Source organism: Lonchura striata, chromosome 1 (genome assembly GCF_050655825.1).
Source record: "Lonchura striata isolate lonStrDom1 chromosome 1, ASM5065582v1, whole genome shotgun sequence".
Taxonomy (NCBI): domain Eukaryota; kingdom Metazoa; phylum Chordata; class Aves; order Passeriformes; family Estrildidae; genus Lonchura; species Lonchura striata.
The window spans coordinates 33,947,299-33,972,314 of NC_140703.1; the positions used below are offsets into that span (position 1 = coordinate 33,947,299).

General features: G+C 42.4%; 1 protein-coding gene across 34 annotated transcripts in view; it reads right to left on the reverse strand.

The window, feature by feature from the left end:
• The window catches only part of PAK1 (p21 (RAC1) activated kinase 1), a 76,065-nt gene that overhangs the window by 24,823 nt on the left and 26,226 nt on the right, over positions 1-25,016 (reverse strand). For 8 of the 34 annotated variants that reach the window (XM_021533938.4, XM_085574255.1, XM_021533934.3 and 5 more), the window contains exons 2-6: positions 24,244-24,322; positions 8,460-8,670; positions 3,499-3,599; positions 1,930-2,077; positions 768-805 (exon numbers count right to left, since the gene is read on the reverse strand). In XM_021533938.4, coding sequence (XP_021389613.1) covers positions 768-805; positions 1,930-2,077; positions 3,499-3,599; positions 8,460-8,649 — 477 coding nt within the window. In that variant the 5' untranslated portion in view covers positions 8,650-8,670; positions 24,244-24,322. Of the gene's footprint in view, positions 1-767; positions 806-1,929; positions 2,078-3,498; positions 3,600-8,459; positions 8,678-13,943; positions 14,390-14,421; positions 15,518-15,553; positions 15,741-24,243; positions 24,323-25,016 lie in introns of those variants that run through there. The other 26 variants (XM_085574261.1, XM_077781291.2, XM_085574288.1 and 23 more) reach the window with 8 other exon arrangements.

The following is a 25,016-nucleotide window of genomic DNA, read 5'->3' on the forward strand; positions in this document are numbered from 1 at the left end:
ATACTGAGGACTGACATACAATGACGTATAAAAATCAACAATGGCAGAAACATTATTCTTTTCTTTTTACAGAGTCCTAAATGATCAGATCTGAATAAGCTGCCTTTGGAAGGGAGCAGAACAAGCTAATTCTAGGCAGTGACATGGCCATGAGAAACAAGAGCTGAGGCAATTGTGGGGTTTTATAAATCATCTTAAATTGAAAGTTTTGTTTCTTCCACCTCACAGGCACACAGAAAAAATTATCATGTCTCCTAACAAACCAAGTAGGAGTGGTGCCTGCCCTGGCAAGGACTGAGTAAAGGTCAAGCAGAGAGGAAGAGAACCTTTTACTTCCTGTTCTGCTAGAGATTAGTCTGGTTAATGAGCATTAGCTTTAGTAAAGCAGACCTTGCAGGGTAGTAAATAAATTTTGTTATAAAACAGATGTTTATAGAAAAATAAAACCTGACAGCAGAGTGGTGATCTAATTCTAGGTGTAGAAAAAGACCAACTTCTATGAAAACAGAGCTACTTCTACTAATTAATTCACTAATTTCCATTCACTAATTCACTATTTACTAAAAATTCTACTTCCATCTGCTTTATTCCTCACCAATTGAAAAAAAAAGTTAAAGGAGCATGCCTGTTTTTATAAACATGTACTCACTATACACATATACATAGTTCAGATTTTAAAACACTAAGCAAACTACAAGTTTACATGTAATTAACTAGTTTTTGCAAGTTTTTTAATCCCCAAACTGGAGACAGAATGTGAGGCTTACCAATGTATTAGATGAATTGTAATCCTCAGCTGATTTATCTGAAAGACAGATAATAATGCTATTATAAATGAGTTACAAATGCAGCAGTGGGGAGAGGAGCAAGGGACAAGCTCTCTTTAGAAAAGGCAGGAAAAAAGGCTGCTCCCAAACTTAGCTCCCTAACTCCAGCTTCCCAGAACCAGCTGAACCCTGGAAGACATAGGAACAGAGGGTAAATAAATGCAGACAAATGCAGGGGTCACAAATCCCTGAAGCAGGAGGGTGGAATTGCCCAGAGCAAAACCTGAATGAATATTGTGCTCCATTCATGTATACAAATATTATTAATGGACTAAGTCCCCAGCAGAGGCACTGCATCTGACTCCTGACTGCAAAATGCTCAGTCTCAGCCACCTAAACTTCCTGGAATAGCAGAGAGGACCCCACAAGTCAACTGATAGGCTTCTCATTTGACTATTCAGGCACATATGGGGAATATTTTTGCTTTTATCACTGCTTGAAGCCTTCCTAATTATTACCAGTTCTGGTTCTATCCCCCTAAAAGAACCAAAGCAAGGGTTAATATTTAGAAAGGGAAGGAGTTGCAGTTGAAAGGAAAAGGAGTGGTGTTTGCAGATGTCCTTCAGAGGGCAGACAAGCCATAGAAAGTGGCACAAAACCTTGGCCAGTTTCAACTTTCAGAGGAACCCAGCCAGCAATTTTCAAGCACCCAGGCAGCTGAGGCATATTCCTCAACCATGGCACGTGGCAGCAGAGAGACTCTCACCCCAAGTACACAAAAAAAAAAAACATCCACACCCACCCTGCAAACTGAAACTGGTGCAAAATTTACCTGCCTGTTTTCTCCAGGGACTTCCATCAGGAGGAAGCCAGCCCCAGCAGTCTGGGATCTGCCTTCCAGATGCTGGCTGTGAGCACCAGAAAAAGTATATGTGTTTGGGAGGCTCATCCAGTTGACTGACCTCCTCTTTTGCAGCTATGCTGGGCATCCAGATTAACAGAACAGCATTTTAAAGGAAGAAGGGTGCTTGAGCAGCCAGAGAATCTCACTCACATTATCCTTGAAAAGACAGACCTACTTGTCAATTAAACAAAAGAAGCCCCACATGCCCTGACCACAGAGAGTTGGACAAAGCAGCCACATGAGACCATCACCAGGTACCTGTGAAGCTCATGTACTTCTGGCTGTTGGAGATCTTCTTGGAGTTGTAAAACTCCAACACGTCCAGCACTGCCTGGGGGTTCTTCTTCTGCTCTGACTTGGTGATGTTGGAAGTCTGCAGCAGACGCGCCCATTGCTCCGGCATTCCCTGTGGGAAGAGGCAACACACAGCTGGTCTAATGTGCACAAAACATAACACCACTGCCACAGTTCTGCCCCAGCTTTTGGAGTTACACAGTATTGTGAGGGAAATAGGGAAAAAAGAAGACAGAAGAGGAGAGAGAAGAAAAATAAGTGTGCCTCCATAGCCACTGCCTCACACTCGGGTATGTAAATGTCACTCTGCTCTTGGATCTCTGGGTGACTCCCAGGTCCTTTGCAGACCAAAATGCAAAAACCAGAAAGGAGAAGAAGCAATTGCTGTAGTCTGGGAAAAGCCTCAAGAAAAAAAAAAATCAAAACAAAACACAAAATCCTTTATGCACAGGTACTCACATACTTATATATACCCAAGAAAGACTACAGAAGTTAACACACAGTGCATAGCCCCCAGCACAATGAACATGCAACACTCATTTGGGTCTTCTGGTAGCACTAGAGTAACAGTAACAGCAGTGTGGTGCCCCCTGTAACCAGAGCTGGGAAAGCAGAGGTGTTAACTTCACTTCTAAAGTTCATAATTTCACCACAAGGACATCATTTCAGCCAGAAAATAAACACACCTGGAAAACAGCCAGATTTGTGCTTTTCCTCACCAGCAGGGATAATAGTTTTATGGCCAAAGTGGCAGAGACTGGGATCCATGACCAATGAAATTATCCTCCCTGTTCAAAAGGATGGCTGGACACATCCCTCAGGTAATTCCCCACTAGTACAGGTGGGGTAACCTGGGTAAGTCTCGAGGCTGCCATGCAAAACACGTGTGCACATGATTCAGGGTAGGAGAATAAAGTCCCTGAAAAGGCAGCATATTACAGACAGGTAGAAACACCTTGTTCATAAACAACTTCTGCTGCTAGGAAATACTATCTCGACCAAAACAAGAGTGAAAATACAATGATGATGAAATACAACTGTCTTTACAGTATTTTGCACGTCAATAAACAAAAAAACCCACCACACATAAAAGCATCTGACATTTAGCCTTAGGGCAGCCCATACATGTTCTGTCGTAAGTAGTTGTACACAGCTGTGTGCCTCCTAAAGGAAAACTCTCAGAGCCCACCTGGGGGATACAAGACTATGCTATAGACCTCTTTCAGGTCTAGAGGGGGAAGGGCAGGGAAGAGAAGGGAAGGGAGGAGAGATACACCATGTTAAGCTGACCACAGCAGCCAAAAAAACAGGAAAGGAAAAGTCTGCTGGCAGACTGAGCTCCTGGGATGTGCCAAGTTTGACAGCCTCTCAGCATGAATTAGTGGGCAACCTCTGCAGATGTGTTTCAAATGAGATCAAACTAGACGATGGTAATAGCCCTTCCAGCATTAATATATAAAAGATTAATGGGTCCTGGCTCCTCCTAGCAATAATCTAAACCACACAGTTCTCTTTTCCTCCAGCTTCACTTACTGTGAATTCTCCCGTGACTGCATCAAACCCCACATGAATTGTGTGTTCAAAGTCTGAAGGGAGGGAGATCTCCGGCCGCTCTTTCTCTTTCTTCTTGTTGGCTGCAAGAGACAATAACAACAATTTTAAAAACCCCATAGATGCATCAAGAATTAAAATCTCCCCAATAGCTTCTAACTCACCTACACAATCACCCACTCTTCCCATTTTTGCTAGCAATAGGATTTTGATCTGAATCAAACAACAAGTTTAAAAATTTTCTTTTCACACTTAAGAGCAGCCACAGTGAGCGGACAACAGAAATAAAAGGCCAGTAGCCTAGGACAAGCATAAAAGAAGGAAACTGATATTTTCAGTATGTAAAGTATCAACTAGTATATCTAGACTCAACATCATGAGAGCTATTTGCCTAAAATATCCACTCAAACTTACACAGTCAGAGTCAATAGTTCTGCAGTGGCAGTAAGTGGAAGCTAGTCAGTTTTGAACACATATTTTTATTTGATTTTCTACAGCAACTTTAAAAAACCCAACAAAACAACATTATGGGCTTTTAAATATACACTTACCTCTCATACAAAAGCCAGGGACAAAATTAACTACAAATATTGTTTAGAAATTTCTTCCTCCATCCTATTTCCTCAAAAGTTTGTGAAGAAACTTAAATATAATGTGGGATTCTGCTATAAAAGCTTATGAGCAAAAGCACATCTACTTTTTTTTTTGCTCACAAAATTAACTAAAGATGGTATAATAACCAGCTGTGAAGACATGAGCAAGACAGCAGAATCTGGCAGGTAAGGAGCAGAGAGAAGGAAACAGAAAATGAAATATATCAAAGCAAATGCACCCTGCAAATTTTAAACTGAGGTCTTCAAACAGGATTATCATTATGCATTGGATTAAGTTCATCCATATTCATTATCTATTAAAGATTCCACCTTCCTTTTAGCACTTATTGTATTCAAGAAATTGAGATCAGTTTAAGGAAGAACCACATTCTAGTCAGCTTTGCTGCTGCTTGCTGTTATAAAATCAGCAGAGCCAGGAGAAGGTGAGCAAACCACTCATATTTCCCAGCTGCTCCCCTTTTTTATCCAAACAGAATTTGTTTTGTGGTTGACATTCCCCAGTGCATTTTTGGCAACATGAATGCCAAACCCCAGGTATTTGAGAAGCCTGCAAGCTAACACTCAGTGTAGCAATTCTTTAGGATGCTGCTGTGGTTGTGTAGAGAAGCTCAGGGCTGGCCCCAAAGGACTGAATCCCATTTCCTTCAGTGCCAGCTCTGGCACTGGTCTCTGTATCATTACAGAGCTACAGTTGTATAGAGTAATTTTGGAGAAAGAAAAGGATCAGATGCTCCATTTGAGACACAAAGATGGAACAGATTGCTTTTGATCCTTCTTTCAAACAAAGGGAGTGAGGGAAGCTGAGTCACAGAGGAGTGACAGAGCTGCCAAGGGGAAAAGAGCAATGCTGGAGGAGCCATCCTTGAGAAGGGAGCAAGGAGGAGATGGGAGCAGCTGCTGGTTAGCAGATGGTGAGGGTGAGCATCTGCAGCACAGAGGCTGCGGCACGCACTAGCACTCGATGGAAAGCGAGAGGCAAAGAGGTGCAGGGAGTGTCATCAGAGCCACCATATTCCATAGGTCTGCCTACAGGATCAGTCCACTCTTCCAAGCCAAAGACTGAGGTGCCATCTCAGCCCAGAATCCCATTGCTCAGGTGAGGAAGAAGAGGAAACCTCTACCAGCACCACTATGCAAGAGTTACGCACGGACAATGAGCACCCACACATGGTCCGGGCAGCTGCCACAGCAGAGTTGAACATATTCCTAAAAATGCTTAAGGGCATTAAGTTGTTATCCAGAAGACTTAGGTGGTTTTTTTTATTTCCACATTCAGGCAGATCTGATAGAGCTAGAAGCCTAAACATTATTAAACCATTATCAATACAATCGCCTTTGTAAGCAGATATTTATGTCATAGCAGGTGGTATAAGGAAAAAAGAACTAAAGAGAAAGGCACTCCCAGTCTTGATAAACACTAAAGTCCCTTTAAAGTGATTGCATTACCCTAGCAATGAGCTAAAAAGACTTGAAGAATCTTAAATATTATAATATATTTAAGATGACCTACTACCACCACCAAAGGCTTTATTCCCACAAACAACTCATCACCTTCTCATCCACAGCCTTCCATGTTCAATGCCATTACAAGAGCCTCCCATAAATTTTCCTTACAATGTTCTGGCAACTTGAGCTGCAATTGTGAAGCACGATGTCTGACCATGCAGTGAGGCCATGCTGAAGCACACTGAGATGAGAACAGTCTTCACTGCTGCTAGCATGGAGTAAAGTGCTCCCAGTCATGATGGAAAGGGCTCCTGGTTGCTGCATACTGTCACCTTGTGGGTAAAACCTTGCCTCTGTTTGAAGCCACAACTGAGCTCAGCAAAGTTCAAAGGCAATGACCCATTCAAGCCAGACTGATGCCCTCAGTTAGGCACTGAGAGTCCCCTGAGCCCAGGAAAATTTAAATATTCACAAGTCCTGCTGAGAGCAACAAGTTACACATGCTCTGCATTCTAGTGGGCAGGACCTACTCAGTATTAAGCCAACAGGTTTTTTAAATACCGGGTTTGTGGTTTAGGCTTGGACAGAGAAAATGAGGACTACAAATTACTTTCTAAATTTTGCAGGCAGAGCATGACACCTCCAGAGCTGCCTGGCAAGGGGTATAGTTCAATGCAAGTGTGCAAATATGCATGAGGCCTTGGATTTATGACCCATGTGTCCTTTACACAACACCTCTCACACAGATTTTCTCAAAATTACTTTTCTCTAACTGGATGGAAACCAACTTCCCTTTTAGTTCAGCCAAACTAAAAAATAACACCCACATTATTTCAGTCACAAACCAAAGAGAAGTTCTGTGAACATTGAAGAATTTCCCTACATTTAAGCAGCATGACACAATAGAAATTTAGCTGTCATCATGAGACTAGAAGAAGTTTTCATAAGATGGAAATCAACCAATTTGAAGTGAAGGTGACTGTGTTAAAGGAATTTTTTGCTCAACAGGAGTTAGAGGATAGAAACAACCATTCTCATTTGGGCAGGTGTATTGCAACAGAAGGCTCTGCTGGGCTTGGCTAAACAAAAATCTCTCATGTCTTGAAGCATCTGCCATGTTGGCCAATCTTCAGTAAATATGGGCAGCTTTGGATCAGTCACAGTCTCTCTGCTGATTTTCCCCAAACCTTCATTTTTCTCCTCATTCATAGTTCTCCTTCATAATCCAACACAAACTAGCATTTCAGGTTCTACTTCTTTTACTCCTTTACAAGTTTCAGGTGATTTCTTTGATCTCTGGAGCAGTTCATCCTAGAGATTTAAAAATGCCTCTCCTTTAAGTAAGTCAACACAAAAATCCTGCAGCTTTTTTAGGACTTATACTCATAATGGCAAGTTCTAACCCAGACCCAGCAGACTTTTTTTTCTGGATTGCAGGTTCAAAACCCACATTTGTAAAACAAACCAAAATTGTCAAAAGTATCAGATAAGGATAATAATAATAATAATAATAGTAATAATAATTGTCCCATTCAATTTGTAGAAAATGATCCATCACCTTGCTTATTTAAATTAGTGAAACTATAATTTCAATTAGTCTTTTCACTAGTAAAAATTAGGAGGCAGCCTTCCTCCTGAAGGCCAGGGAGCTGAAGATATTTAGTCATGACTTTAGTTACCCAGTACTTAGAAACCATTGCAATACAGAAAAAGCTGATGTATTACAAAGAGGGACTCCAAAAAAATAGGTCAGATATAAAAAGAAACCAGCACATATTAGGGGATGGAGAATTTTTTTTTAACACTTCAAAAGATTCAGAGGAGAGAGGTTTTTTTAAAATATCCTCATCCTAAAAATTAGAATTTCATGTACAGTTCACAGTTCCTATCTCTTTTTCCATCTGTTATAGTCCCTTGAACATGAAAAATTCCTTCAGTTCACAAGAAATATGCAAGAATTTTCAGTGACAGATTGTTCGTAAAAGCAAGTAGACAGTGCCTGACCCAGACATTAGAACAGAGTAAATGGCCATGAGGCAAAATATGACAGGTCTAGTAGGAGATTGCATGTTAGTCTTGTATAACTCAAATTATTTGCTGTTTAAAACAATAAAACAAGCAAAAGACCAACCTCTGCTCTCTACCAATTGCCAATGCCAGCTTTATTGGCCAGCTTGTAACTGGCACAAAACCTCATGATTTTCAAGACTATTATGGACAATGGTCTGGGAAGTAACAGAGCTAGTCCCAGAGTTAGTCCAGGTTTTCAGGTATACTGTTCTCATAATTTATGGGAAAGGCAAAACAAATTAAAAAAAAAAAAAAAACACCTACAAGAAAGGGGGCCTAAAAGAAACCTGCAAAGGTATTTTGACAAGGGTGTAGAGTGATAAAACAAGAGTGAATAAATTAAAAACAAGAGAGGACAGGTTTAAATTAAGTATTAGGAAGAAATTCCTCACTGTGAGTGTGGTGAGGCACAGGCACAGATTGCCCACAGAAGCTGTGGCTGCCCCATCTTGGAAGTGTTCAAGGCCAGCCTGGATGAGGCTCTGAGGAACCTGGTCTGGTGGAAGATATGCCCAACTATAGCAAGAAAGCTGGAACAAGATGATCCTTAAGGTCCCTTCCAACTCAAAAAATTTTAGTGAAATTCTATGAAAAAAAGTGAGGTGGATTGAAAGTTACAGGAAAAAAACATTAGAAAAAACATATCTACAGACTGTTCCTTATGTACCCCAAAACAACCAAGACAGATGTGCAGGAAACAAACACACAATGTTGTCTAAAACCTCAACCATCACTAAGTACTGAATGCTTGACTATGTTCAAGCAGAGCAACATTCAGACAGACGGTTTATTAGAAGAGATAAAATACTGTACTTTTATCTCCTGGCAAAATAGATCGGTAAAATCGATCCTTCCTCTTCTTTTCTTCTGGATTGGGAGGCAGAGGTTTTGAGCCATGGTTTAAGGTCCCAGGATCCTTGCTTCCTGATCCAATCATAGTGCTGGTATTTCTCATTGGAGGAGCAGGTGGTTTGTCTTCTGTTTCAACTCCATTGTTGGACATCTTCAGTTGGGCAGGCCGTTACTGGGAATTGGAAAAGAAAATAAGTTAGAAGCTGTAATTATTTATTTATTACAGACTAGAACCACAAACTACCAAGTAAATCACAAAGAGGTATTTGCAGATGGACCTGCAATCTCAGCCCAACCATTAACCCAGCACTGCTGTACACCATTAACCATATTGCCCAAGTGCCACATCCACTTAAATACTTCAGGGATAATGATAGTAACACAAACCCAGTATAAAAATTTGTGTCAGCACAACAAATTCTACTCAAGATCCCTTTTTTTTTTTCTGTTAATAAGACTATTATTCAGGCATTTGCATTATTTATCACTGAGAAAAGCCTGTTTCAGGATATAACAAATTCTCAAGCAAACCATGGAGCAGAAGTGCATGGTGAGAAGGTAAATATGATGTAGTGAAGAGTAAGGATACCTGAGAGGAGCCAACAAATTGCTGAGTTTGTAATACCTCTCAGATTCACGCTAGTTCTAAAAACTCTGTCAAAAGGCTTGCATCAGTCTCCAGCACAGCACAACACAGACACTGAAGTTTGTACTCAGAGTTTTGATCCAGTTGCTCAGGCCCCTTTGCTAAAAAGCTGCTGAGCGGGTTCAGAGGCAGAGGTGGCCGTAAAGCCCTGAGCTGGTCCCACTCAGATGCCAGAGCCCTCGACTGTGCCAAGCCAGCCCTGGCCTTCCTGCAGTAACTGCACACTTCAGGAGCAACTCCAGCTGCCAGGAAGTTGATTACATTTTGTTCTGTTGGGAGGGTCAAACGAAACTAGATCCCTAACACACGCTTAAATCCATAAGTAAATAATCCCTGCTGTGCAGATTTAAAGACGGAAGTTTGGGAACAGAGTAATAGATTATTCTGCAACAACTAACTTGTTCCACCCAAATGAGATCAGCGTTACTCCAGGCGCAGCCCGGCTGCAGCAAGATCCTTCTGGAAACTAAAATTCATCTGCACTATGTTTGCTTTCAAATGTAAGTTGGGAGTTAAGTGCTGAATAAAGACCAAAGTGGGAACAATTTCTGTTTGGGTGGAAAAAGCAATTCAACAGCTTTACCAATTTCACAGGCAGTAAGGGAAGTTGTTTCACTCAGGGAGAATTACAGGGTGGCAGAAAGTCAGAAGCTGTTTGCTCTCTTCAAGCAAGAAGTTTAGTTACAAAGCTGAGATCACTGCTGACTGCCAGGGAGCCGCTTTCCATAGGCTGGACTCGGTGTGACACTGAGTCACACTGAACAGATCTCACCACCACACCACAGCCCTATGGCCACACAGCACCCAGCCAGCCTTCAAGTCTTCTTTAGCCAAGCTACTGATCCTCAGCGTAACTGGCAAGCTTTGGACCCAGAGCACGCTGCTCTTGCTCCTGTGGAGAACTGAGGCAGGCAAACACTAAACACTGCCCACAGAAGTCACTCAGCAGCAATGTGCCAGATTTTGCCAAGAGCAGAGTTTCCCTGTGGCCTGCCAAGCCATGGCTGGCCTGCAGCTCCACCTTTGCTTCCATTTGATTGATTCCCAGTTTCTTCACAGTTGCCCTTAAATGGGAGGGTTGGCAGTGTTGTACAGCCTGTAAGGCTTTGGGCAAGTCTTCACAAAAAGGGAACTTTGTAAAAGGTCTGACCCCAGCCCCATTCTCCTTCCAATACAGCGATGGAATATTAAATGACAGACTAGCATCTGGGGATTGATTTTAACGGTGGGACAGCTTTGGCATTTGGGAGGGGTGGGGGGAAATTATCTGTGCACTTGTCTGGGTGTGTCCTCGCATGTGCCCTGTGCATGTCCTACCATTCACACTTTATCCTCATGCCATTCTCGGGTATAAAACAGAACAGAACTAAGTGACAGCTGGAGTGCCAGCCATGAAGTGGTTGGTGCAAATGAATACTCTCCCTGCCTAAGCAGTGGAAAAAAGTCTAAGCTAAAATCCAACTGATAATTTTGGCAGCCACTGCCGCACACGTATCTTATGAAACATGAAGATACTGAGGCCTTCCTGATGGGCTTTGCACATCACAGTGTCAGTGGCTGGAACTGAACTGGCACAACTAAACCATTTGAAACCATAAGCAGCAGTGTCCCATAAGAGATGCATTCTCTGCTTTGATCTTATTTAACTACAAAAAAGCAAATTGCCAGGAAGGTGCTAGGAACATACTGCAAACAGGGAAGCAGAAGAAAAAGGAATGTTAGCAGCCCTGTGCTTGCCAAACAGACCTCCCCAGGAGGAGCACCACATTTGCTGCTCTAACACGCCGATTTACCCCCACAGGGGTGTGAATAAAGGTGCATCCAAAGATTCTCCCATCAGCCAGACTTCTGGGAGCTGCAGGCATGGCTGGGATGGAGATTGACTCACTTCTGGGTCCCACTCCCACTGAGCAGAGAGGTCAGAGGCATAAAACTAAGCAGGGGACAGAGTAAAGTTTACTAAGTTGGGGAATGGATGTAACATCAGACTGAAACAAAGCAGTATGTGGCTCCAGCCTGGAGAAAAAGTGAGAAGAAGAAAAAAAAAAAACCCCAGATTATAAGCAGAGGCTGGCCTAATGCTGGGAGAAAGAAAAAGAATATAAGGAAAACCTCAAAAAAAAAAAAATAGTATAAGAAAAATCTCTGGATGTCAAGCATCCTCCCTCTCAGTTCCACCAGTGCAAAACCCCAAGGACATCTGCTCTCAGTTTCTTCAATATGAGAAAGTTTTTCAAAATCCCTCAATGAGAAAGGATAGTGCACAAGTAAATTACTGTTTTACCGCAGGGATAGAAACTGGCAGTACAAGCTCTTGTTTATCTTACATTATTCCCTGAAAGAGCAAGCAACTGCTGAGAAGTTACATAGTTTTACAAGCAATATTGTTTCACACCTATTTGATAACTGCACCTTTGCTGTAGGCAAAGCCTATAGTACACGCTCTCATTTTCTCTCCATCACTCAAGTTCATAGACCTTTCTCTTCATCAAAGTCTTATGTTTGGAGTTACATGAGCTATTTGAAAATGGGAGGGTAAGAGAAATCCCTTGATCCACAAAATTAAGAGACTCAGATTCCACAGAAGTTATCCCCTGTAATAGCTGCACTAGAGGGTTCCCCAAAGCCTTGTGAAACTATATATTTAAAGGGAAAACCTAAAACTTGCTTAAGTGAATCCTCCCTCTGCAATACAGAGGTCACATGCAACATCATTATGCTTTCAAATTCTATTGGCTTCGAAGCAGGCAGATGAAACCCTGTCCTGACAGAATTATACCCCCAAGTGAGAGCTGAGAGACCAGAGCCATGGAGTGGTTGTAGAGGTAACCATCTCCCTCACTGCAGCCCAGCTGGCTGTGCAAATTCTCTTCTTTCTAAAATAATCTCCTGCCAATTCACATGTAAGCAGGCTTTAAACAAATCCCCTCATGTAGGCGCTGCTCAAATCCAGAGCACCAGGCAATCGCTTCCCCAGCCGGCAGAGCATCAGCGCTAGGCCACTGAAATGAGTCACTCTGCTCGGCACAATCCATGCCAACAGGAATGCAAAGCATCACTGCACTGAGTTATTTCCTTCTTCACACCAGCACGACTCTGCCTTGAGAAATCCATCTTAGGTTTCCACGGTGTGATTAAGTGAACAGTGGAAGCAATGAAACAGCACATGAACTTTTCAACCAGAGTCAGATGAGGGAATACATTTTAGCTGCAGACACAATTATTCTCAACTACAATATATATTAAAATACCAGCACTCAAACCAAACTCCTTAGACACCACTAGGAAGGCATAGCTGTAATGTAGGACTATTGTTTCTGCAGACATTTGAGAGTACTGAAAGTTTGAGTTGTTTCAGCACACAGTAATAATGAAAAGTTTTATTACATATGGCTATCTGTGACTGCTGTAGTCAAGTTATGGTTGCCTTCAATGCACCCCTGTCCCTTCCCATCAACTTCTGCAGCCCATTAGCTACATATCATTGCCCCAGACTCAACAGAGTCCAACAGCAAACCTGACAAACTCTCCTCCAAAACCTACAAAACACTTGTGCAGACAGGAAAAAGAAGATAGAACAAGCAGAAGTACTGAACAGAAAACAGCACCCACAGGTGCTAAGAGTGGCATCCAAGAGCTCAAAGTACATCCACACATGCAAAGATCCATGAAGGTCTGCTGGTCTTCGTTACAAAGATATAACACAAAAGACAATCACAAAATCATTAAGGTTGAAAAAGACCCTAAGATCATCAAGTCCAAGCATTAACTCAGCACCACTGTGTTAACCACTAAATCACACTCTCAAGTGCCACATCTACATGCCTTGGAAATAATGAAGTTTATGTCTAAACCACAGGCATAAACCGTAGTACAGGCACAGCCTCCTGAGACATTCACCTCACAGAGTGGGACCCAAAAGTAGGTGAGACATTCTGACCCCACTGTAGCACGCACACAAGTAGAAAAAAGAGAACAAAGACCCTCTATGTATGTCATTTTTCCTTCCACTTAACTTAAGCACATCATTTCAAACCTGCTGTTCCATGCTGAACTCTAAGTTTCTATCAATCTGCTTGTGTTCTCTTTGCATTCCTTAGCAAGACAGACAGATGACTGATTGCTAAAACAGAAAGCAATTAAAAAGTCAGAAAGGCTGAAACCTACGCTACAGTAGATGCCATACAGATAACTACGTCCAATGCATACTAATTGCAGGAGTCAACATGAAAACTCATAAAAGAGACATCTATAATTCATGCAGTCTGGCAAGAGAGTAGCTCCAAGTTACTCACTACAACTTACAGATGAATAAACTATATTAAACAAGATGGGGAGGAGGAAGATGCTCAGCAACTGCTCTTTCCTCTCTGCCTGCTATGAGAAGAAAATCTCACATTTTTCCAAGACACTAGTATGCTGTTGTTGACAGGGTGAGGAAAGGGTATCTTGCCCACAAACAAAAAAAAAAAAAAAAAAAGTAGTCTTAACCTTTAATTGAGTTGATCCTGATCAGAATAAGTGTTTTACCTCTGCACCAGTATCCCTCCATCCTTTCACCCCATGGCTAGAAATTGCTTGTGTGCACACACACAGTTAAAATCTCCTCCTTCCCCCTCACACTGCCCTGGTGAGAAAGAGCACAGGCTGTGCCCTGCTCTGTTCAAACACATTTCAAGCAGCAGATTCCCTCCCTGTGTGTCACGCTTCCATGCAAATCCCAGCAAAAAAAGTAACATCAGAGTTTACCAGCTGGGTTTCCACACAGGATGAAAAGACAGTCATTCGTTTTTTATTACCTTACGTGGGACTAAATCTCAAACACCAGTCTCACGCTGAAGGGAAGGCACCCCACGCCTTCCACCTGAAAAAGAGGCAAGAGGTGTCTTTTTCCTCCACCCAGTGGCAGATGGGACCTGGAACACATGCTGTCGCAAAAAAGGCAGCTGCAACACACACACTCCGAGGGAGGAAAGACTGATCACAGCATTTAGAGGTGATTAAAAAAACCCTCAGAAACCCTAGCATGGAGCTGTCTCCCCAACCACTCACTGCACATCTGAGCTCTGTGTACATGTGCCAATTAAACAAAAAAAGCCAAGGACCAGCAAAGCACCAGCCCAGACCCTGCATTTACATGTATACTACAACAAAAGCAAAACAAAAATAACAACAAACAAACAACACAAACCCCCAACAGACTAAACAAAGTTTGTATAAAGTTCAAATAAATAATTACAAAACAGCAGTGTTTGCTGATGTCTTTTTAGAACTTACCTGTTAGACCCCTGCAGGTGCTGCCAACACCTAAAGATGCAGATGAAACCGCTAAATTAAATTAAATAACTCTCAACATCAGTATACACATAGAAGAGAATGCATCCACTGCTACAGCATGAGTGGGTGGGTGGGTGTGAGGAGGGGGAAGGGAGACACTCTCATGGCAGATGGCCAACTACCAGTTGCAGTCTTGCTCCACTGCCAGCATTATTTCCATAGTGCCAGACATAAAGGATGACTGACCACTTACAACTCAACAGGAAAAGCTGGACAAGTCCATGGCTTGGAATTTTAAAAGCCAAAAGTCTGGACAGTCCTTTTAAAAAAAAAGCCTTTAATTCAACCCCAGCAGTTTGGACTAAATGCAAGGTGGGATTCCCTAGCCCAGATTTTGCAGGAGGATGTGGACATGACTGCAGTGGGAAGAGGAGCTGGAAAATCTCTCCCAGGGCAGATATCCATGTTAACCCATCCTACCGCACAGATACACTTCTAAAGAAGAACAGACTAATTATAACCACTCGATTCCTAGCAACAGAGTTCTCCTTTCATTCAAGTTAAGGAAGCTTCTTTCTGTTTTGTTGGAAAGAATCAAGGCCCAATGTTCACCAGATTCCACAGTGTGGGCCCATGCATGACCACTGTGACAGTAACCCAGGCACACTGAGGGTTTTAGAAGTGCTGAGGCAGGTCAAGCCCTTTTCACCACATTAGGCTTGAATCCAAAACCACAGAGAGGCAATGCCAGCTTAAATTGCCATGTTTAGACTTGGCTTCAGCTGTTGCACAAATAAATGGCCGTGTCAAACAATAGCCACTTCACAATCGATGCCAGCTATGTCCAAGTACCTGGAACACGTGATGAACTCCCCTTACTTGTGCTCCAGTACTCCAGCTTGGAGAACTGCAGAGATCAGCTCTGCCTGATCCCATCCCTGGGCAGCAGCCTCCTCACTTTGACTGAGCATTTACCCACTCCGAACAATGCTTTTAAACAGCCCAAGAGAAATAAATTGCATCCATATTCAAGGAGGGGAAAAAAAAATAAAATCAAAGCTGCAATAGAAAGAACCAAGAGTATAGTTTTTAAAAGTTCTCAGCCCACAAATCATCCTCCTTGTTTCCTCACCTCCAGAAGCGCTGCCTCCCCTCCCCCAGCTACATGCCTGAACAAGCAAGCTCGCTGTTGCAGATGTCAGGACAGGCTCCCTTTTCCAGCACAGAGCAGAGCAGCCTTGGCTCCGGTTCCGCTGTGGCTCACAGGAGGGCAGGGCTTCAACCACACAAGTCAAAGTAGGCGCTGGAGTCGGAGCTTGCTAAGCAGAGTGGGAGAAATAAAGGCCTCTTATGTTAAAGCATATCCAAAGCCCATATAAGCAGGTTTCCTGGAGGAAATCTGTGCTCCAGAGGAAATGACTAGATGCACCATAAAGAGAATATATTAATGCACACAGTTAAACCACCCCCACTACTCTTGCCTAAGTTACTTGGCTCAGAGTCCTAACTACACATTAGCAGTAACAGCAACTGAGAGCAGCCGAATCATTAATCATTATTCCATTCAAAAGTTTCCAATGCAGGAAGATGTACATAGAACACAGGGCTCAGAATTAAGCCCTGCTATCTCCTAATGTGGAATAATTCCCAGTACAATGTATTCACACTTTAAATGCATGTCAGCATTTGCAAAAACTGCACCTTTTTAAATCCAGAAATCTGTCATTTAGCAATGGGGGGTGGGGGTAAGAACTATATAAGAAAATGGGAACATTGTCAGATCAAGCCAACAACATGCCATAGGCACAGAGGACACTGCAATGCAGTGGTCAAAAAGCCACAATACATAAATAGATGAAAGTTTACATTAACCTGTAAAAGCTGAGTTTTTTCTGAGGTGAAGAAACACTGAGACACAGAAACCTGCAAGGAGGAAACCAATATTCTTAAGAGCAAAACTCATTCAACTGCTTTGTTGCTGGGAAAGCAAAGAGCAAGAAGACAACCCAGTTATTGTTAGTGAATGAAACCACCCAAGACCCTCAATTAGACTGAGGGGAAAATGCCACAACAGTTCAGTGCTAATTGGAAATGCAAACATTTATCATCAGAGTAGTTCTGTGTATAGCTCCATTGTGTTCATTGCAGCTAATGACAGTAGGAAGCCCAGTGCTCCGTAGTATTTATGTAATGACTGGCAAAACTTTCACATTCCCTTAATTACTAGCCAGGATTTTCATACCGGCAGTAGATTTCAATTAAATAAAATCACAAAGATTGGTTCAGTTTCATGTTACTTTGTTAAAAGTTTTGGTTCTTCAAAGCTGAGAAAAGAGGGGAGAATGAATAGTTCTCCAAAGACAGGATAAGCTCTGCATCAAATATGAGGTTTGAATTTAGAGACAAGCACCATCAAATACCCAGCACTGCAAGAGCTAATTTAATATCAGTGAAGACAATCAATTTGAGAACTGCACATAAATCTGCTTCAGGTTTGCAATGATTCAAGTGCAATCCACTAAATGCTTTATGAGCAGTTCACTTACAAGGCACAATGAAACGGCTTATGGTGGCTTACGGTTTCTCCCCTAATTAAACTGTCTCAGTAGTCTTCTTTGTTGCAAGAACATCACCTCTGTGTTTATAATTATATGCTATCTAGCAAAACTCAAACTCCCTATTCTACCTTCTTTATGATTCTAGAACATATAGGAGGAGCCATAGTGGCAAGGTGTTACATCCCTAAACTTCCTTACTTGTACCAAATGTACTGCAGAGCACTAACTAGTCCATTAAGAATCATCATCATTTAATGAGTGACAGTTTGTTTTTAGGAAGCACCATCAAGCCTTTTATCATATCATATACTCAGATTCCAATCATACTTACTGTATGCCAGTAGGGAAAAGAAAGCTCTATAGGACTGGCACAAAGGAACTGCTGTTTCTGCAATATATTACAACCAAGTCTGCATTAGTGCTCAGTTAAATAAAGCCCATGAGCCAAGTGAACTATTTTTACTCCACTGAACAAAAGGAAATATAACAACATCATTTATTACAGTGGCAGGCCCATTTTAAGGCACTATGTAATTAGGAGTAGGAGTTAATTGCAAGGCTAGATATAGCAGGCAAGGTTTTCCTCAACATCTTTGAGCAAGGCTTTTCTGGGGCACAGATCTTCCTGCCCACTGCTCTTGCTACAGTGACATAAGCAGCTTTCAGTAGGACACATGAATCTTCACTGCTACCTATTTAAAACTCACTCTTTCTCAAGAAGCAGCAGCACTGCAGCCATAAAATTCAACCCAGAGGAGACTGACTGAGCTCCCATTCACAGCCCTGTCAGCATCTGAAGCAAGTGACTTGGTAATTTCCATCCAATTCCCAGTGGACCAGCATCTACATCATACAATTAGTGACAATATGAACTGCACATTCAGCAGAATTGGGATTTCACTGATGGATGGATTACGATGGATTGCTAGTATACATGTTTTATTCATCTCAAGACTGCTCTGTCAGGTTGTTGTTTGTCCTCTGTGTAGTTAAAATGCTAAAAATCTTTTTATGGTCACTACTGGGCAGACAAGAAGCTCTATAGACAATGTTGCACCTTTGCTAAGTGGTAGATAAAACTCAACCTATTTCCAAAATGAAGACAACAACCAAAGACAGATGCTCTAGGAAGTTGTATGAGCTAAGGCATTTTGTTCTGTACATAAATAGATGAAAGTATGAAATATTCCCTCCCATTGCTTTAAGTCACCTTGCTCAAGTCAGCTACTTGCTCCTAAGGCCACCAGCATACGAATTAGGAGAACACAGCATGCAGCAAGTCCAGGTGCAGTTTTCTCATCATCCTCCCCTAATTTCAGCAATTAAGAATCAAGAATGCTTGCAGCAGGCTGTCAGAGATATGGTACCTACCCCACAACCCAAAGCTCTCTCAGTGTTTTGGCCACACAAATCCAGCATCCACCTCAGGTTACCTGACCACACTCCCTCTCTCCTATCCAAGGCAAGAGAGTATAAAAGGATACTTTAAATTCTGTAATTAGCACACCATAATTTCACCTCTCACCTCTACAGTACCAGCTCTGCTAAAAAACTCAAGATACAAACAGGGCAGTCAGTTTTGGAAGCAGCTATTGCACAACTCTCAAGAAATCCCTGGTTTGATCCCTGAGCACACTCAGGAGCAATGCATGGGGATGCACTTCCCAAACCAATTTTTCCCCCTTCCCTTTATGCTATTTACACTTGTGTCAAGGCAAGTGCTGCCTTCCTCTCTACTAACAATTCATACTCATATTGTGGCAGCACCTGCACTAACTCCATCTTTCCTGTTCTTATGCACATTGCAGAGGGATTCAGTGAAGTAAAATACATTTGCTGTAGAAAAGGAGATCCTCCAAATCAAGCCACAACAGAACTTAAGTGAACCATCTCCTTTGCAAGTATGAGGTTGTTTCTTCCACTCTTTCCAGTTGTTTCTTTTGGCCCATGTTTTCACAGTATCACAGAAAATACTTGGGTTGGAAGGGCCCTTAAAAATCAACTAAATCCAGCCCCTCTGCCATGTGCTGCAATTCCTCCCAGCAGATCAGGTTGCTTAGGGCCCCATCCAACTTTTTGTTCCATTCCTGGTTATTCTTGTACTGCTGGTATTTGCAGGTGCTGATTCACAGCCTCCCAACATACATGTTTGGCTGCTTTCATTTCTAAGAGAAATGAAAGGCTGGAAATAACTCTTTGTTTTCCTGGGAACATTCTTCAATGTACATCTAGTTTTATCTGAGGAGCTTAAACATTCTGCATTTGCTAAAGTTTTGTCAGTCTTTGTTACTCTATTAAAATATTATAAACAGACATCAAAACATGTGGCCTTCTACTTTGTAAGGTCCCTTTTAGCTTTAAAAATAGAAGTTTGATTTGAGCCTAATACATATTTTTTAAATATGTATTTGGCTTGTTTGACTTTACATCCCACACAGGTGAAACTTCACCAAAGGGTTTCAGTTTGTAAAGATAATTAAAAATCTGAAAAAATATAATGCTTTATTTCTGATAAAATTTAACCAGGATATCTTAAATAGAAGGAGTCAAATCCCAAATCATGACTTTTTAAAATGGGCTCAAAAAAAGTAGGCTTAAGCAAATAAGCCTGTAATTCTGTCATTTTAGTATCTTGTGCTGTCAGCAGACAGCTTCCATCTCAGATGTGAGATGATGTATTGTCTCCAGCCCCTGGTACTCTGGCTCCCAACCTTTTCTTCCCCATGGAGCATCTGGACCCTGGATATTTCCCTGAAGATTCATTAACTGCTTCTTCCTCAAAGGATGACATTATTGGCATTTTTCTCAGACTACATTTCTAACCATTTAAAAGACCTGTCAGGACAGAGAAATAAATACATACCAAAAAATAACAATCAGTCTCTCTGTCAAGACATTGCAGGTAAAGGGAAGACCTAAGTTTTGGCTAATGCCTTTAAAGATGACTTTCTATTTTTCATGCCTGTAAATCATTTACATAGCATTCCACACCCTCTTTTAATGCCAGTATCCCAAGGGAGAAGGTGGATTAGAAAATTGGTATATTTAATTTAGGAGGCAATTAGACCAACAACAACAAACTAGAGCCGCATGCATGCTCAAAACAATCTTGTTAGAATTCTATTTTAATTAGAAATCAGTAAAACAATCCTGTTGTGCCAAGAATTGGTTTAGGCATGGTTCCAATCCAGCACATCTTTTTCTTTAGTATTTTAGTTCTATACAGAGAAAGTGATTGAAGTAACACTCTAGACTACCAGAATGGTCCTTTCTGTACAGCAAATTCCTCTTCCAGTTAGAGAGCTTGGGAAGATACAGAAATAAATGTTCCAATGTCAGTCAGCCACTTGGAAAGACATTTCATAAAAGAAACCTGCTAAAATAAAAGCAGCCTACATCTCAGGGCACTGTGACCAGCAAGTAGAAGAAGGGGATTCCCCACTTCTGCTCCACTCTGGTGAGACCCCCACCTGGAAATGCTGCATCCAGCTCTGGGGACCTCAGTGTCAGAGGGACGTGGACCTGCTGGAGAAAAACTACAAGAGACCAGAAAGATGCTCAGAGGGCCAGAGCACCTCTGCTAGGCAGACAGGCTAAGAGAGCTGGGATTGTTCAGCCTGGAGAAAGAAAGGCTCCACAGAGATTTTAGAGCACCTTCCAGTACATAAAGGGGCTGCAATAGAGCTGGAGAGGGACTTTGGACCAGGGCATGGAGTTACAGGACAAGGGGGAATGGCCATAAGACAGAAGGCAGGTTTAGATCAGATACTAAGAAAATATTCTTTCCTGGGAGGGTGGTGAGGCACAGAAACAGCCTGCCCAAGCAGCTGTGGATATTAGATCCTTGGAAGTCTTCAAGGCCAGGTTGGATGGGGCTTTGAGCAACCTGGTATGGTGGAGGGCAGTCCCCATGGCAAGGGGTTGAAACTGGATGATCATTAGGGTCCCTCCCAACACAAACCATTCTAGGAGTCTGTGAAATCCAGTTTCCCCAGTCTTTATCCCACGACCTGCAAACCTCACCTCAAAGGGCACCTAATTCCTTCTATTTCCCTCTTTTGTCAAAAAGTAACACACACATCTGCTACAGCTGCACAATTTATATTGTTTTCAAAAATCAGAGAAAATAAATATTTCCAATAGCATCTTTCATTTCTGGGTTTGCCCTTACATGGTCTGTGGGGCCCTGCTGCACAACAATTTTATCCACAGCAAAGACCAGCAGCACAGCTGCCAGAACCAGTCACCCACCTGCAGCTCTGAACTGGGGAAGGGGGCAGAAGGAGCAGGGCAGAGGTCTGTCCTACGGAAGAGAGTGTGGATGTATAAATACATATATCCACACTCACACACATTTATGTGTGCATATGGGTATATAACTTGCACCACCCAAGTTAACTCAGTTATTTTGTTTACTCCCAGACAGTGAGTATGCATCATGTGATATGACCATTTATAAAACATAGCTATCCTCAAGTGACAAAGTACTAAAAAGAAAAACAGTTGTGGAACATTATAAAGTACCACAGACTGCTCTAAATTAATATAATTTGGTATTGTGCGTTGCCCAGTTATTTCTGTAAGCATTCATACACCGGATCTTGTTTCTATTAACTGGAATCTATATTAAATTATAAAATAAATAAACTTATTCCCCAGAGGCATGTAAACAAGGTTGTTGCCCAGATCCATGTTGCCCTAATGCACATCAACCACTATACCCACAATACTGAAATATACTTCGGAATTAAATGAGAAAAGAAAAATGAAGACACTTCTGGAGGCCATTTCCTCTTCCAAGACACATGTGGGAGGGATGGCCCAGCAGCTTAACAAAGGTTAACTTCACCAATTCCCTCCAGGTTTATGCTGAAGAAAGAAGAGATTCAAGGTCTTGCAATTCCAGATATATAAATCCTCCATTGCAGACATTTTATTCTACCAGACCAACACACAGAAGACAGTGGTGGGCCTCGAGACATCATCTTCACCACTCCTTATCCTGCAGAGCCTTCCAGTCTGCCAAACTCAACCTTTTAATGTCTCTGGCTTCTTGGGAAGTAGAGAAGAGGTTATCCACAGACAAAAGTAATAAAGTTCCTGAACTACCTGGACTTATTTATTTTTAGCATTTGAGTGCAGAAGTCCAGGAACTGATGGATAGAACCAGGTTTTGGTCATCTTGGTGTTTTGTACGAAGACTAAACTTCATTGCAAAGCCCTTTTGCCTCTCCAAGTATCATTGGGAAACAAGGTAGGATGGTTTCAGGGTGGTAAATGTATACATGACGATGTAGAACTGGCGAGGTTTGCCTTATTACAGGCTCTCCACGGCCTTAAACTTTGAGAGAGTCTGCCTGAAGAGACAAAAGTGTACTTCTTGTTGCCAGGACTGGAGGGGTGACCCAGACTAGTCCCCATGAATGTGAAACAGAGGTGGGCAAATGACCCTTACACTCCAAACCAAAATCATTACAAACTAGCAAGGTCTTAGACCTGAGAAATTCTTACAGGACACAGTCAGGAAGCCAGAGCAACTTGGCTTTGCATGCCTGCAGGATTAAGCACGGCCATCCAAAGGCATACCACGGTCCTGCAGGATCAGGATCACCACAGGGCTGCAGCCTGGTGGTCACTAGAGCCAGTGCCCATCCCACCTGCACCCACAAACCCAGCGTGGAATACTGCGTCATGAGTCCACAGGACCAGATGGCAGAAGCACCTCTGAAGGAGGAATCAGGCAGCCATGAGAGTAGCAAGCTGACAGAAGAGGTAATATTTGCCCTGCACCTTTCCTGTATCATTAGTGCTTGTGCTAATTACACCAACAGCAGCAGCAGTCACTCTGATGGGAGAGCTGAACACAAGTGACACAGCTGTCAAATCCATTCAAAGAACTAAAGCCTTAAAAGTTCATCCTTTTGGGGGCAGAACAGAATCCATACAGCAAGATGCAGAGGGTTGCAGCTTTTTTAGGGCAGAAAGTTTCAGAGAGCAAGTACAGCTGATGCAGAAATTAAAAAACTAAGTGTGTTTGCCAGTTTCTCAGGGGGATTTAAACAGCAGGTGAGTGGGGCTGGTCTGTGGGACGTGACCCTTTTTTATTTCAGCTATTTAGATGCAAATTGTTCCCCCTCCCTCCCCCTCTCAACACCATCTGTTAACCCAGAGGTTTAGACTGCGCCTAGGATGTAGGTTTTGGGGGAGGGGGATATAGATAAAGCACTGAGAGAATTTTGGTTGCTGCCTCTATTTCCTCCCGAGCACAGTTTTGAAGAGAAAAAGAAAAATGGCTTTGCTATGCCATAAAAACCAGTAGGATTTTCCCCTCATTCTACTGCACTTTTTTTTACTGACCCCATGGATTTTCTGCCCTAGAAAGCAGACCTTGTCCAGCTTTTGGCTAACAAGCCACATTACAGAGTGACATTTATAGCAGGTTGCTATGGTGTTAGAAAAGGGCAAGAGCTGGTATTGCATGAAGTATCAGAGATTCGAGGAACTAAACTCCTAAATAATAATAATGAAGTCCTTTACTACAGTGCACAGCATTTAATGTTCTGTTAGTGCTACTGAGGCTGCCTCATCTCTCTCTGACTTTCCCAAGTGAACAGCAATGTATCTTCTAGAACTGTTGAGATATTTGATTCATTAAACACTTCACCCAGGGCTCTAAATTCTTTATAAAGGGAAGATTATGGATGACAGCAGAGTGTTCACTTTTGGGATGTTTGAAGATGATGCAGCATTGGAAGTGGTGGCTAACAGACCGGGTAGTGCTGCCACTCAGAGGGATGTGGACAGGCTGCAGAAATGGGCCAACACCAACCTTTGCAGTTCAGCAAAGGAAAATGCAAAGCCCTGCAGCTCAGGAGCACAGACTGGGAGCCAACAGGCAGAAAGGAAGTAGAAAAAGCAGAGAAATGCCTGAGATTCCTGATGGACATCAAGTTGACCGTGAGCCTCCAAACCACATTTGTAGCAAAGAAGTTCAACAGCATGTGGGCTGCATTAGGTAAAACAACTTCCAGTAGGTCAAAGGAAGGGATCCTTCCCCTCTGCTCAGGGCTGGTGAGACAAATCTGGAGTGCTAGGACAAGTCCTTCCCTGCCCAGTACAACAGAGATGTGGACATACTGCTGAGAGTCTAGCAAGGGTCCACAAAGATAATTAAGGGATTGGAGTATCTGGCATATAAGGAGAGCTGGGACTCCAGCCTGCAGAAGAAAAAGTTCAGAGGGGTCTTATCCATGTGCATAAATACCTGATGGATGTGTAAAGAAGATGAAACCAGGCTCCTCTTGGTGGTATCCAGCAACAGGACAAGAGTCAGTGGGCACACACTGAAATACAGGAAATTCCATTTAAATGTAAGAACAAACACCATAACAAAACCACATTTTTTTTCTGGGTGGGGATGAGGGGAGATGGACACAAAACCACAGAACTCAGAAAATCACAGATTTCTTAGGAAGAGAATGGGAATTTCAATCCTTGGGCATGCTCAAAACCCCACTGGACATGCCACTGAGCTGTTTTAGCTGCCACCACATTAGGTGGGGAGTTGGACTAGACTATCCACACAGAGGCTCCTGCCAACCTGCAATGACAAGCCACACAAACTGACAGGGAGGCTTTAAAGGAGACACACATCATCATTCAAACTACTTGTCTGAAGCACTTTTTTACTCCTCAGTATCCAACACCCCAGTTTAGTGATGAAGACAAATTAAAAATGGTTGTGACAACCCTGAGCAAAAAATCAGCAGAATAGTTGGGACCAGTACCATAACACCCTCATTATGAATTTTAGTGTGTGGAGTACAGTTCCATTACTTGGCAGATGCCAGCTCTTGTCCCAGTTCTCACAGACCTCATTTGTGATCTTGAAGGCACAAGAGGGGGAGAAAGCCAAAGAACAACTTCTTCTACTCAGACCTCCTCCTATCAGTCAATCACCTCTTTAAAGGAAAGGCAATTCAGGTAGTTAGAGAGCACACAGCATGAGATAAATCTCCTCCAGGTGCTTCTGCAACT